The sequence below is a fragment of the Stenella coeruleoalba genome, assembly GCF_951394435.1.
Source record: "Stenella coeruleoalba genome assembly, chromosome: X".
Classification (NCBI taxonomy): Eukaryota; Metazoa; Chordata; class Mammalia; order Artiodactyla; family Delphinidae; genus Stenella; species Stenella coeruleoalba.
The window spans coordinates 25,370,051-25,385,375 of record NC_137152.1 but is presented as its reverse complement, the minus strand read 5'-3'; the positions used below and the strand labels follow the sequence as shown (position 1 = coordinate 25,385,375).

The following is a 15,325-nucleotide window of genomic DNA, read 5'->3' as shown; positions in this document are numbered from 1 at the left end:
CCTCAGGTTCAGGGAGGTTGAATAACTTACCCAAGGTCACACAGCTACAGTAGAGGAGCCAAACTTTAAACCCATACAATCTAATTTCAAAGCCCATGCTTTAAACATCATAACATACTGTCTCCTCTGGTTAGGAATAGTCCCGGAAGTACTGGAATAGCTCAATATGATACTGTGAAAGAATGTACCTCTTGTTTCTTTATGTATCAGCACACTGCAATTGTAAAATGCTTAGCTTTGTGTCTCACATACACTATATATTCAAATACACATATATCACCAAATGGTAGCCACATTTACAGTTAATACTGGCAGGCAGTATACGTAGTAAGAACACAGGCTTAGGCCCCAAACAGACCTGGATTTGAATATTTGCTCTGCTACTTATTAGGAGTATGACATCTATGAGCTTCGGTTGCTTTTTTGGAAAAATTTGGCTACTAATACTTGTTATAAAGCAGTAGTAAAACAAACTATACATACATATTTATATAATATTTACATATCTTTATATTCACACATCTCCAACACTATGGTATATGTGAATCCTTTGTGCCTTGTACCTAGAAGAGGAAACCAAGATCCAGAGCATGATTTGACCACAATCATGCCATTTGCAAATGACAAAAAAAGACCACTGGGGCTTCCCTGGTGGCGCAGTGGCTGAGAGTCTGCCTGCCGACGCAGGGGACACGGGTTGGTGCCCCGGCCTGGGAAGATCCCACATGTCGCAGAGCGGCTGGGCCCGTGAGCCATGGCCGCTGAGCCTGCGCATCCGGAGCCTGTGCTCCGCAATGGGAGAGGCCACAACAGTGAGAGGCCCGCGTACCGCCAAAAAAAAAAAAAAAAAAAAAAAAAAAAAAAAAGACCACTGAATTCAGGTCCTCTGAGTCTAAGATCAAGACACTTTAAATGCAGGTTGTTTACTATTAAATTATTTTCATTCCTACTGAATTGCTGAAGTTCATTTTAAAAAGAAATCTGTCTGCCCTAGTCCCTGTTTTTTCAAAAAGTATTTCTAAACAACTTCAGTACAATTTATTACTTCTTTAGAAAAGACTTGAACATCATTTACAAGTGAAAAAACTATAGCATATAAACCTTTCAAATCTACTTTTCTTATTCATTCAGAAATATAAAAGATATATAGTATATTTGTTTTAGCTAAGTAAACCGTATTTATGTCAGTATATTCTGATGCTTCTCATTGATGTCGTAATTTTGCAGAATGGATTCCAATGAGGCTGAGAAATGCAATCGTATTAAAAACATGCTTACTTGAGTATGGCATTAAATAAATACGAATATTAAGATCTAAGGTATTTAAAAATATATTATGTTTTGTTACTTTTCTCTTTTTTTATTTGGAGCTTATTTTCAATTATCCTTATCACTGGAGGAGGAGAATTGGCATGGACGACTCAGAAGAGTGAACAACCAATTCCCAGATTATTATATTCGATTCTGTAATATATTATGGCTGCAGAGTGCCAAAACAAACACTTCAAATGTAGACAGCTCGAATGAGCTATTTATTTGATATAAAATAGGTTTTAAAAATACCAGATGTTTAGTGAATTTAATTAAGCCAACTATACTTTAAGGGCTAAGCTTTTTTACTTGTATTATTCCTTTGTAATTTATGGTTGTTTTAGACAACTGCATTCATTTGTTTCCTTGATCATACTTAGACCAAACAGAGTAGAGAGAGTAGTGTGTTGGCTCACAGAGAAAAGCTACCTAAAAACTGGTGGGAAATGACTTGTGGAAAATCTTCACTTTAAAGATAAACCTCTGCCAGCCCTTCTCTTTTTTCCCCCATACCTTCTGCTTGATGATCATCTCGTTGATGTCTTCGAGATCACCCACCATCACCCTCTGTGATTTTATAACACGATCAAGCAGAGACAGCCAGTCGGTAAGTTCTGTCCAAACCCGGTTGAAATCTGCCAGAGCAGGTACCTCCAACAGCAAGGAAGATGGCATTTCTAGTTTGGAGACGGCAGTTTCCTTGGTAACCACAGGTTGTGTCACCAGAGTGACAGTCTGACTAGGAGCTAAATTTTTTTTTCAAAAAGGAAAAAAGAAAAAAAGAAAAATTAGAAACACAAGAAGCCAATTTCAATAATAATAAAACTAATTTAGGTGTAACAATTTGAGCCAAAGTATTATTTATGACATTATAATTTTAAAATTATAAGCACAATTTATAAAGTATCCTAATGTGGATACTTTATATAGTACCACGATAGAAAAATTCAAAGTTTCCAACTTTTCATTAATACATATTTAACAATCCTTCAAACTGATTTTGATTATCATCATGGCTGAGCAACTGATTTAATTTAAAAAGTCCTTCTCAATAACAATTATACAGGTTGTGGAATCGGTAAAGAAAAATATAAAGTATTCAGGCTTTGCCAGGTGAATAAGTTTTACTTATTTTTTTCATTCAAGGGGAAGAAAAAAGTAAAGATTGGATAAGATCTTAATTCGAACTTATGATTTCCTTGAATAGGAAGTAAATTAGTTTGGAGGTGGACTCTAGGGAAATCAAAGCCAATGAAATGTTCTTGTCTTTGCTCTGTATTTTATACTGGGAGCAGCTTATATATTTTTTCCTTTTCTTTCAGACTGGTAATAAAGTGACTAGCAGTGAAGAAAACCCAAGCTACATTATTTTTGGAAAAGCAGAGCTAGGAAAGTTTTTCCACTTGGATAGTGAAACACTGTTTCAAGGTTATTAAGAAATATTAAATTAATATGAATAGTGATGAACACTATAGTGTAAGGTAGCACATGGTAACAGTTAAGATCTGAAGTTCTGGAGTGAAAACACCTGGGAGAGAATCCTTCTCTGTCTTAGGAAGTCTGTGACCTTGGTTAAGTTACTAAACTTCTCTAAATTTCAAGTTTTCTCTTCAGCAAGGAGGGATAATGACAGGATAAATGTCAAAGGGGCAGTTGTACAGATTCAATGACTAATACAAGAAATGTACACAGAACAATACCAGAAAAATAACAGGAAAATATTAGCATAGTTCCAGACACTAGTAGGTAATACTGTTAGGTATTACTATTTTTATAAATATCTGATAAATAAGAAGCACAGTGATAACAAATATGGTAAGAAGTTAGAGATAACGGGTCGAAATACGTAAAATATTTGGGGAAAACTCAGTCAAAGGTCTTGTGTGGCCCTATATGTACTGAAGGGGGCTGAATTTGCTGGTGTGAATTGATACTAAATACCAACAGCTGGATTATCGAAGGTGCGTGAAGAAGGGCAAGAAACGTCAGGTCAGTTTATAGCCAATGGCCTCTGGAGCCTAATATATCCAGGAGACTGGTAGTAGAGAAGGAGTGGCCTATATAGTTCAGAAGGGAAGCTTTGAGGGAAAGCTGCAAAACACAGCATGTCAACGGGAAGCCTGAGAGGCACGGATGACAAGAGAACTGTTCTAGAAACATGAAGAAAATGTGCCGTACGGGCATTCCATTCTGAGGTAGCCATAAATTACTTTTCATGGTTATATTACTTTCTGCCTTTTTAAGGTTGTCTTTTTGTTAGAGAAGATGATGAAAGAAATGGAGGAAAGTCTCTTGTCTCTCAAGCTTCTTGAGGAGAACAAGAGGTTCCGACAGATGGAAGAAATAATCTTGAACAAGGTAGAAAGAAAAAAAGTGAGGTGTCAGATGGAATAAAAAACTAATGCCAAGAAGTAATGACTGAAGGACAATGATACTGAGGAGACAGAGAAGAAATAGTTTCCCAAAGCTATCTCACTACTCTGAGGCTTTTTTCTAGAAAGAATGAAACATAATTTGAAGCAGAAATAGCATCTTGTGATCCAACAGTCTAGTAGGAGAAAGCATGGGAGCCAATAGGATCTGGCAATCTTAAAAGGGATTCCAAGAGAGGAGCTGAATCCCTGGAGAGAATGCATGGGTGTGGATGAAAAGAGAGCTAAATTAAAATATCACTGTAGGAGCTAACTGTGGAATGTCTAGCTGACTAGGAAATATGGACAAATTGTTCTGAAAATAGATAACAACAGATACTCAGGCAACATACAGTATTTTAGGAGGATTTCAAGGTTCTGGGAAGTGTCAGACAAGGTTTTTTTTTTTTTTTAACTTGACATTGAAAAATTCATCCTCAAAAGAAAGAAGGAATGCGATTTTTTTCTCTAGACTTGCTTCTGACCAACAAAGAAGTGTTTAATGAAGTGGAAATTATCACATCATCTTAAATTTCTCTACAGTGAAGGACGAGAATGCAGAGAATCATCAGACTTCAACTGTTTTCTGGAAAACACATGGGGGGGGGGCGGAGGGAAAAGTCTATTGAAAAGAAAGGCTAGGACCAGAGATCGAAAAACAGAACGTTTTAAGATGACTAAAAAGTACAGTTAATATTGGGATGATAAATCACAAAATTCTCCAATGAGGAAAAAGTGTCACCAAGTAGAAAGACAGCTGAAACAGATTCAGAGGAGAGCTGAGAGGCAGAGCAATGCTGCCATCTGTGCCCTGGTCATGGGCAAAGGATCTGATTTGTGGACCGGTCAGTCAGGACATGGCTGGTCTTGTCTCCTCCAGTCCTCAACACCTGAAAACAGCTTTCTACCAATGGGGAAGGGAGGAGAAACTTTCCATTTTGCTCACTGCTTTATCTTCTGCACCTCCCACAGGTTCTAGAATCTAGAAGATGCTCAATTAATGACCTCTGAATAAATGAATGAAACAAACAAAAAAGTCTATGCACAGCAAGATTTTCAGTAAACTTAGAGGCCTTCTATCCAAGGCGAGTGCTAAAAGAGAACATCTAAAGACAGTTTCTCGAAGCCTAGAACACAGAACATGCCAAGGCTCTTGCTGTTTAGGTGATTTTAGCTATTTTAAGAACAAGAAAATAATGAGCCACTGCTTGGGGAAGGCAATGGAAAGTCAAATATTAAAGGGAGAAAATAGAACCAATGAATTCTTATGTTCCCTACTTTTCTATCAAGGGGAGAAAAGCAGGAAACAACACTGGATCAAGAAGCAGAGTATAAAACAGACTATCTAAGGCTAGAATGATGGATTTAAACCCTTGCTCTGCCATGTTTTAGCTGTGTAACCCTAGGCAGGTTACTTAACCTCCCTGAATCTCCATTTACTCCTCTTTAAAATGGAGATTATAATAGTACTTCCCTCACAGAGAGCTGGTCTTACCATTTCCTAGATATACAATCTTGGACAAGATTACAGGCATCTGGAGGTAAGGGATTATACCATGCTTGCTAAACTGAACTTTTCTGAACCTCAGATCATTTACCCGCATAATGAAGAAAACAGTACCAATCACATGGAATTGTTCTAATTAGTATTTTATGAATCGATATGTTAAGTCACCTCCTAGCATGTGTATGTGTGTGTTTTTTCCTCCTCCTTTCCCTTTTGCTGCTCAATGTTTATTGGCCGCTCACTTTCTAAATTAGCACGGCTTTCCAGGTCCTGTGCTCTTAGAACCAGACTTCATACTCCAGCTTCATCTCCCTCCATTCTTCCCATGCTTCCCCACACCTCAGTCTCTATATGGCATTCTCCCATGAGCACAGACCATCTCACCCTTTCGTGCCCTTCCATATGCTCTATATTCTTCTTGAAAACTCCTCTCCCTTCCCCAGACAAAAGTCTCAATTCCTCTTCAAATACCAACTCTAGATTTCTATGTTTTGTGGAGGACCAGGGTAAGTTCATAACTAAAAATCTCTATGAGGCATAGAATTACACCATTCTTTCGGGTCTTAAACACTTTGAATCCTTAACATTTTATTACTGAAATCTAACCATCACTAGGAAGAACAAAATCTTGCACCATTATTAGGGTTGGGGAATTTTCATTTTATTTGTAATATGGCTAGAGGGTAGCTGATAGTACTTGAGAGCTGGGTTCTAAACTCCAGAAACTTTGGGTCTCCTAGAGAAAAAAAGTGCTATATCATGAAGTAGCAAGAGGCTAATCTCCATCTATTACACACATTTTATTAGGGTCAATTCTATCTACAGCACTACTTGAAATATTTCATTCGTCCTAAAAAGACTTGTCTCTAGATCCATGTATGTGCACATACTTTAATTTTTTTATTAAGCAAGATGCTTCAATGGAAAAATTTTGAGGTCCTGAGAACATTTTTTTAAATAAATTTATTTATTTTATTTATTTATTTTTGGCTACTTTGGTTCTTTGTTGCTGTGTGCGGCTTTCTCTAGTTGCGGCAAGCGGAGGCTACTCTTCACTGCAGTGCGCGGCCGTCTCATTGCTGTGGCTTCTCTTGTGGAGCACGGGCTCTAGGTGCGTGGGCTCAGTAGTTGTGGCTTGCAGGCTCTAGAGCACAGGCTCAGTAGTTGTGGTGCACAGGCTTAGTTGCCCTGAGGCATGTGGGATCTTCCCAGACCAGGGCTCGAACCCGTGTCCCCTGCACTGGCAGGCGGATTCTTAACCACTGTGCCACCAGGGAAGCCTGAGGTCCTGAGAACATTTATCATATTTTATTATGTATATCATATATTGACTCATACTGCATATTCAGATGCCTCTACTTTTAGCTAAAGAGAAAAAAAAATTAGGTTGCTTCTTTTCCACTGTCCTTTTACTAGAAACATAAGCAAATCACCTCATGAGGTAAAGTGTGGGCTGGTCGGATCTGTAAGGAGGCAGTTTAAGTGGTTTTGTCCAGACTGAGCCACAGAATCTTGACACCAAGGGTCAGGCAGGGATATTTCGTCATCCCATGGGAGTTTCCTGTTAACTCCATCATTTAAAAGATGGAAAGAGGATTTGTTGAGAGTTCTCTCAACCCATAACCCTCATCAGGGAAGGAGTCAGGATACATAAACGACTACACAGAATCTTAAGCACGAAGTTCCAGGATGGGTTTCCAGGTTCTCTTCCTTAAGGAGCATGGAAAATGGCTTCCCCTCTCGCCGGTAGGGATCCTTTCCTCCGTGCCCCCGTTTAACGCCCGTACAGTTTGATCGGCTTGCCTGGATGTCTGCCTCTTGCCTCAGGCCACTGTCCAGGGTTGCAAGGAGTTGGCCCTAGGAATGGCTGCTTCAAATCTCTGCTTCTTTAACCATCACCGAGACCAAGGTCATTCTTCTCAAGTCCGATGGAAGAAGCATCTCTTCCAGCATGGGGTTAGGCGGAAAACAGTCCTTAAGGTGTCACACTATTAACCGTCCCTCCAGCAACAGGGGCTAGTGCCCTTGGTTAATCAATTCATGTCAGAACCACATGTATTACAATGTGTAACACTAAGCCAGGTAGATAGATACACACATCATATATATGTGTGTATGTGAATAGATATGTACACGTACACACAGACACACACACACACACACACACAGAGCCTGTATAGTCTGACTATTAATGATTGTAGCATAACGTGTTTCACATGTGTTTATTAGAAAATTAAGATAACTCTACTAGAAATTGTATTTTCCTTCCACAGTTAAGCATACAAAAAGTCAAACTCAAAATTTCTGAAAGGAATCAAGTTTGGCACACCAGAATAGTAGCATGAGTAACACTAGGTGTAATATACTATTGCAAACCACAGCTTTGCTCTGAGTATTTTGTTGATTAAAAGGTGTTGGCTTCAGGAGGGAACTCTCATTTTTTCAAGTGTTTTAAGAATATTTCTCTAGTCTAAAATTTTAATTGGTTTCGAGGGTACATGATTAGTCAGACTAATAGCTTTACTTAGAGCTTTAGAGGAACTACTAAATGTTTTAAAAAACACACAATGTGTTTGGAATACTTCCTTTGAAGTATTCACATGTGATTTTTCTGTAATTGACAGGTCTCCTTTGGTTGATAAGAAAACAAGGAACACATTTTATTTCTAGCTTTGTTGTATGAATGTGGGTAATTTTTTTACTTTGATATTTGAAAAATCAGTCAACTGATGAAATGATAAATTATTGGACCCACATTAACACAGATATCTAAAAAGTACCATCTTGTATATGTGGTTAAATTGAATTACTATCTAATACTAGAGTTATAGGAAAGATTGTTTTAGCTATTTATCCATATCACCAATAGATAAAATAACTATCTCCATGTAAGCAACATGGGAAAATATTTTTCTTTCTGAATATTTAAAAGGATGGCATGTAGCTTAATGAAACATGCACAAGAAAGTACATGTTACCAAAACTAGAAATCATGCATGGACTCAAAAAGAACCTCACTTCCCTCTAAATATTTGTAGTCTGTAGGTACATGTGGAAAATTAGAAACAAATGTTGTGAACCCATAAACATTTATTTTTCTCTATATTCTTTCTCATCATTCTAAAGAGGAAATAGTATATATGATTCAACTATCATCAATTATTTACATTTTAGCACAATAAGGGCTTGTGCTATACGTGGACGAGTCCTAGAGAACTGGAAGTCAAAGATTCATGATAAACAACTATACTTCTGGATTTTAGAAACAGATTTTTTGGGTGTAAGAGCCATAGACTTTGAAAGCTTAGTGATGCTACTTCATAATTTTTTAATTGGTTCTTTTCTGCTACTAAGAATATAATCCAAATAAGAAATATTCACTGCTACTTGGAAGAGAGATTACCACCCACACTATCACCACAATCGTTTACTCAGGGTTTTCTGTACGCCAGGCAAGTTTACTTATAACCCCTGTTTTATTTAATTTTTACCAAATGATTTTCAGGGTTACCATTATTCCCATCTTACTAAAAGGTAAAATACTTTGCTCAGGATCTCACATTAACAAGTGACAATGCCAAGACAGTGTGCTTAACCATTACACCTATTTCTAAGACTGATATGATCATCAGATACTTCTCCTACATGTCCCACTCAATATATAAAAATTATTAAGTACTCAAATACTTTTGAATCCAAGAGCTATAGCTTATAATATATAGTATCCACAAAATAATCTAATATCCATTCTAATTAGGGAGAGAAGATCACCTTGAACTAGTCATAAAAATATAGGTTATAAAAATCAAGTGAATCTGGCTTCCTCCCACAAGGCAGATATCATTCTTGAGAAATATCTCCAATCTGACTTCACGCAAACTTGCATCCTTTCTTCACTAATTTGAAGATAGAAATAACCCTTCCCTTCCCCCTTTTTAGTTTGCATCTTCTAATTTTCATATATGAATTCTTACTCATATATGGATTCATAACTCACATTATATAAATTCTTCATACATGCACTCAGTAAAAAGCAGTGTTTCTCAACCTTAGCACTGTTGATATTTTGGCACATATAAGTCTTTGCTGTGGGTGGCTGTCCTGTGCATTGTGGGATGTTTATCAGTATCCTTGGTCAGAGCACCATCCCACTTTTGATAACCAAACACGTTTTCAGACATTATCAAGTGTCCTCTGAAGGCCGGGAAATTGCCTCTGGTTGAGAATCACTAACTGAAAGGGTTTTTAATTTCTCTCTTTCTCAGTCTCTCTCCTCCCCTCCTCTTCCTGTGTGTGTGTTTTGGGGGTGGGTGGGTATGTGTGTGCATGGGTGTGTGTATGGTTTATACACTTGCTTAGCATTTGTAGTGGACATCCTTTATGCCTATCCAAGTTTGTGCTCTCTTACACCTCAAATTACAGATTAAGTGAAATTAAGTGCTTCTCTTAACCTCATGATATTGGGCATGCACTGAAGAAAGAGTAAATACTTGAAGCTACAGCTATGAGGGGATAGTAAATAACATTATACAGGAAATGCCATGATGATAAAAGTGAAAGCATCTCTGGTAGAGAGTAAACGTCTACAAATTCTTTTTCTTCCTGCATCTATACCCTTATAATGAGATATTCCAGATGCTCCCATTGAGAGCTGTAGTGTATTTCTCCATTCACTGAATATGGATTGGCCAAGTAACTTGTTCTGGCCAATGGGATATTAGTAAACATGACACAAGCAAAGGTTTGAGAAAACCTTGGCCATTGGGCTATGCTTCGAAACCTTTCACCACTATGTGAACTATGCTAGCCTACTGAATGATGACAGACAAGTGGCCCTGTCACATCCACTGTCTCATCCAATAACCAAGTGCCAGTCACATGAATGAGGCCATTGACTACCAGCTGACCATTAATACATGAGTGAGCCCAGCTGAGACTAGCAAAAGAACCATCTAGATATGCCCAGCCTAAAGCAGATCCCCAAAATCATGAGCTACATAAATGATTCTTATTTTAAGCCACTACATGCGGGGGTAGCCTGTTATACAACAATAAATAACTGATACATTTGGTGGTAGCTTGTTATACAACAATAAATATCTGATACAACATACATTTTTACCTATTAAAGACTTGCATCCGAAACAAGATATAAAATGACCCTCCCATTGCTACAGAAACAAAACAAATGCTGATCCAACAAAGAGAACACAGATTAGAAAAGAAATAGTCTTCAAGTTAAGGTGTGAAAGACAGAGAGCTGAAGAGGCACATAATCATTCTATGATGCCTGTAAATCAGGCAGCCAACATTTTATAGGATATTTGAAAAGCAAAGCCTTTAGTAAAATACATCGTTAATACACTTAAAACAATGTAAATGAAAAGAGTACAGAATGCAATAATGAGAGCCGTGAGGTGCGTAGCCCAGTGCAGAAGACAAGGGGAGGAAAGTCAGATCAGACCATAATAAAGACCATGCTACTGATGAAGGAAAATCATCAATTCTAAAACAGACATCAGAATAAAATCCATATATTCATTTGGGTATAACCAGCTAGAGAACACTGTACAGTTCTCATTACAGCAAATACACTGCTATTCTACCAAAATTTTTAGCACCTTGAAAATTTCTTGAATTAAAGGATCCAATCTGTTGTTTGTTTTTTAACAGAATTGCTCCTACCTGAACATTAGAGATAAGATTCTTCGGTAAAGCAAGAGCAAAACCAGGTAAGCAGTGGTCTCTACGTAATTCAGTCTAAATGAGTCTCATATTTGTTTGGGTAAGCTACGTCTTTACCCTAAGTAGCAAAATAACCAGCAATGAGTTCTTTAAGTTGTTAAACATGTGCCAGGCCCTCACAAGCCTCACCCTTGAGATGAGATAAGTTACTTAAAGTATCAAATTTATCTTTTTCTTCCTCACCAACCCAGTGCAATGTCTGATACACAGTAGGGTCTCAAACAACATTTGCTGCTGCTGTTATCCCAATTAGAATGAAGCATAACGTAATCCTTAAGGGACGTATAAGAGAGAGGGAGAGAGGTGGAAAGAGAGATTGATTCATTACAGTTTCAATCTAGAGTTTCATCAGGCAGAACAAAGGCAGGGGAACCATTAGCTGCAATGTAAATGAAGCAGTATTAAGTAGTTATAACATGTAGACTCTTTTGGTCTGAATTCATAATAATACCTTCTATCTGTACAGAACTTTAAACAGTATTCATTTTTAGTAATTTTCTCCACGGGTTTCTCACCACAACACTCCAGTGTGGGCAGGGAGAGCATCATTGCCACCAATTTATAGGAGAGGAAACTAAAATTTGGATAAATTAAAATACTTCTCCAGGAGGAACCAAGATGGCAGAGTAGAAGGACGTGCTCTCACTCCCTCTTGTGAGAACACCAGAATCACAGCTAGCTGCTGGACAATCATCAACAGCAAGACACTGGAACTCACCAAAAAAGATACCCCACATCCACAGACAAAGGAGAAGCCACAATGAGATGGCAGGAGGGGCGCAATCACAGTAAAATCAAATCCCATAACTGGTGGGTGGGTGACCCAAAGACTGGCGAACACTTACACCACAGAAGCCCACCCACTGGAGTGAAGGTTCTGAGCCCCATGTCAGGCTTCCCAAACTGGGGGTCTGGCAACAGGAGGAGGAATTCCTAGAGAATCAGACTTTGAAGGCTAGTGGGAATTGACTGCAGGACTTCGACAGGACTGGGGGAAACAGAGACTCCACTCTTGGAGGGCACACACAAAGTAGTGTGCGCATCGGGACCCAGGGAAAGGAGCAGTGACCAGGGGAGACTGAACCAGACCTATCTGCTAGTGTTGGAGGGTCTCCTGCAGAGGCGGGGGCTGGCGCTGCTTCACCGTGGGGACAAGAACACTGGCAGCAGAAGTTCTGGGAAGTACTCCTTGGCGTGAGCCCTCCCAGACTCTGTCATTAGCCCCAACAAAGAGCCCAGGTAGGCTCCAGTGTTGGGTTGCCTATGGCCAAACAACCAAAAGGGAAGGAACCCAGCCCCACCCATCAGCAGTCAAGTAGATTAAAGTTTTACTGAGCTCTGCCCACCAGAGCAGCCCCCAGCTCTACCCACCACCAGTCACTCCCATCAGGAAACGTACACAAGCCTCTTAGATAGTCTCACCCACCAGAGGGCAGACAGCAGAAGCAAGAGGAACTACAATCCTGCAGCCTGTGGAACAAAAACCACATTCACAGAAAGATAGAGAAGATGAAAAGGCAGAGGGCTATACACCAGATGAAGGAACAAGATGAAACCCCAGAAAAAAAAACTAAATGAAGTGGAGATGGGCAACCTTCCAGAAAAAGAATTCAGAATAATGATAGTGAAGATGATCCAGGACCTCGGAAAAAGAATGGAGGCAAAGATCGAGAAGATGCAAGAAATGTTTAACAAACACCTAGAACAATTAAAGAACAAACAAACAGAGATGAACAATACAATAACTGAAATGAAAACTACACTAGAAGGAATCAATAGCAGAATAACTGAAGCAGAAGTATGGATAAGTGACCTGGAAGACAGAATGGTGGAATTCACTGCTGTGGAACAGACTAAAGAAAAAAGAATGAAAAGAAATGAAGACAGCCTAAGAGACCTCTGGGACAACATTAAACGCAACAACATTCGCATTATAGGGGTCCAGAGGAGAAGAGAGAGAGAAAGGACCTGAGAAAACACTTGAAGAGATTGTAGTCGAAAACATCCCTAACATGGGAAAGGAAATAGCTACCCAAGTCCAGGAAGTGCAGCGAGTCCCATACAGGATAAACCCAAGGAGAAAAACGCTGAGACACACAGTAATCAAATTGACAAAAATTAAAGACAAAGAAAAATTATTGAAAGCAGCAAGGGAAAAACGACAAATAACATACAAGGGAACTCCCATAAGGTTAACAGCTGATTTCTCAGCAGAAACTCTACAAGCCAGAAGGGAGCGGCATGATATACTTAAAGTGATGAAAGGGAAGAACCTACAATCAAGATTACTTTACCCAGCAAGGATTTCATTCAGATTTGATGGAGAAATCAAAAGCTTTACAGACAAACAAAAGCTAAGAGAATTCAGCACCACCAAACCAGCTCTACAACAAATACTAAAGGAACATCTCTAAGTGGGAAACACAAGAGAGGAAAAGAACCTACAAAAACAAACCCAAAACAATTAAGAAAATGGTCAGAGGAACACACATATCGATAATTACCTTAAACGTGAATGGATTAAATGCTCCAACCAAAAGACACAGGGTTGCTGAATGGATACAAAAACAAGACCCGTATATATGCTGTCTACAAGAGACCCACTTCAGACCTAGGGACACATACAGACTGAAAGTGAGGGGATGGAAAAAGACATTCCATGCAAATGGAAATCAAAAGAAAGCTGGAGTAGCTATACTTGTATCAGATAAAATAGACTTAAAAATAAAGAATGTTACAAGAGACAAGGAATGACACTACATAATGATCAAGGCATTAATCCAAGAAGAAGATCACAATTATAAATATACATGCACCCAACATAGGAGCATCTCAATACACGAGGCAACTGCTAACAGCTCTACAAGAGGAAATCGACAGTAACACAATAATAGTGGGGGACTTTAACACCTCACTTACACCAATGGACAGATCATCCAAATGAAAATAAATAAGGAAACACACACTTTAAATGACACAATAGACCAGATAGATTTAATTGATATTTATAGGACATTCCATCCAAAAACAGCAGATTACACTTTCTTCTCAAGTGCGCACAGAACATTCTCCAGGAAAGATCACATCTTTGGTCACAAATCTATCCTCAGTAAATTTAAGAAAACTGCAATCATATCCAGCATCTTTTCTGACCATGACGCTATGAGATTAGAAATGAATTACAGGGAAGAAAATGTAAAAAACACAAACACATGGAGGATAAACAATACATTACTAAATAACCAACAGATCACTGAAGAAATCAAAGAGGAAATCAAAAAATACCTAGACACAAATGACAATGAAAACACGACAATCCAAAACCTATGGGATGCAGCAAAAGCAGTTCTAAGAGGGAAGTTTAGAGCTATACAAGCCTACCTCAAGAAACAACTCAAATATACAATCTAACCTTACAACTAAAGGAACTAGAGAAAGAAGAACAAACAAAACCCAAAGTTAGCAGAAGGAAAGAAATCATAAAGATAAGAGCAGAAATAAATGAAATAGAAACAAACAAAACAGTAGCAAAGATCAATAAAACTAAAAGCTGGTTCTTTGAGAAGATAAACAAAATTGATAAACCATTAGCCAGACTCATCAAGAAAAAGAGGGAGAAGACTCAAATCAATAAAATTAGAAACGAAAAAGGAGAAGTTACAACAGACACCACAGAAATACAAAGCATCCTAAGAGACAACTACAAGCAACTCTATGCCAATAAAATGGACAACCTGGAAGAAATGGAAAAATTCTTAGAAAGGTATAACCTTCCAAGACTGAACCAGGAAGAAACAGAAAACATGAACAGACCAATCACAAGTAATGAAATTGAAACTGTGATTAAAAATCTTCCAACAAACAAAAGTCCAGGACCACATGGCTTCACAGGTGAATTATATCAAACATTTAGAGAAGAGCTAACACCCATCCTTCTCAAGCTCTGCCAAAAAATTGCAGAGCAGGAACACTCCCAAACTCATTCTATGGGGCCACCATCACCCTGATACCAAAACCAGACAAGATACTACAAAAAAAAGAAAATTACAGACCAATATCACTCATGAATATAGATGCAAAAATCCTCAACAAAATAATAGCAAACAGAATCCAAAAACACATTAAAAGGATCACACACCACGATCGGGTGGGATTTATCACAGGGATGTAAGGATTCTTCAATATACGCAAATCAATCAATGTGATACATCATATTAACAAATTGAAGAATAAAAACCATATGATCGTCTCAATAGATGTGGAGAAAGGTTTTGACAAAGTTCAACACCCATTTATGATAAAGACTCTCCAGAAAGTGGGCATAGAGGGAACCTACCTCAACATAGTAAAG

The 15,325-nt window shown here is 38.4% G+C and overlaps 1 protein-coding gene across 19 annotated transcripts in view; it reads right to left on the bottom strand.

Annotated features, from left to right (window-relative positions):
* Positions 1 to 15,325, bottom strand: part of DMD (dystrophin) — a 2,843,071-nt gene that overhangs the window by 682,033 nt on the left and 2,145,713 nt on the right. For all 19 annotated transcript variants that reach the window (XM_079909736.1, XM_079909735.1, XM_079909718.1 and 16 more), the window contains one exon: positions 1,825 to 2,057. In XM_079909736.1, the coding sequence (XP_079765862.1) occupies positions 1,825 to 2,057 (233 nt within the window). The remainder of the gene's footprint in view (positions 1 to 1,824; positions 2,058 to 15,325) is intronic.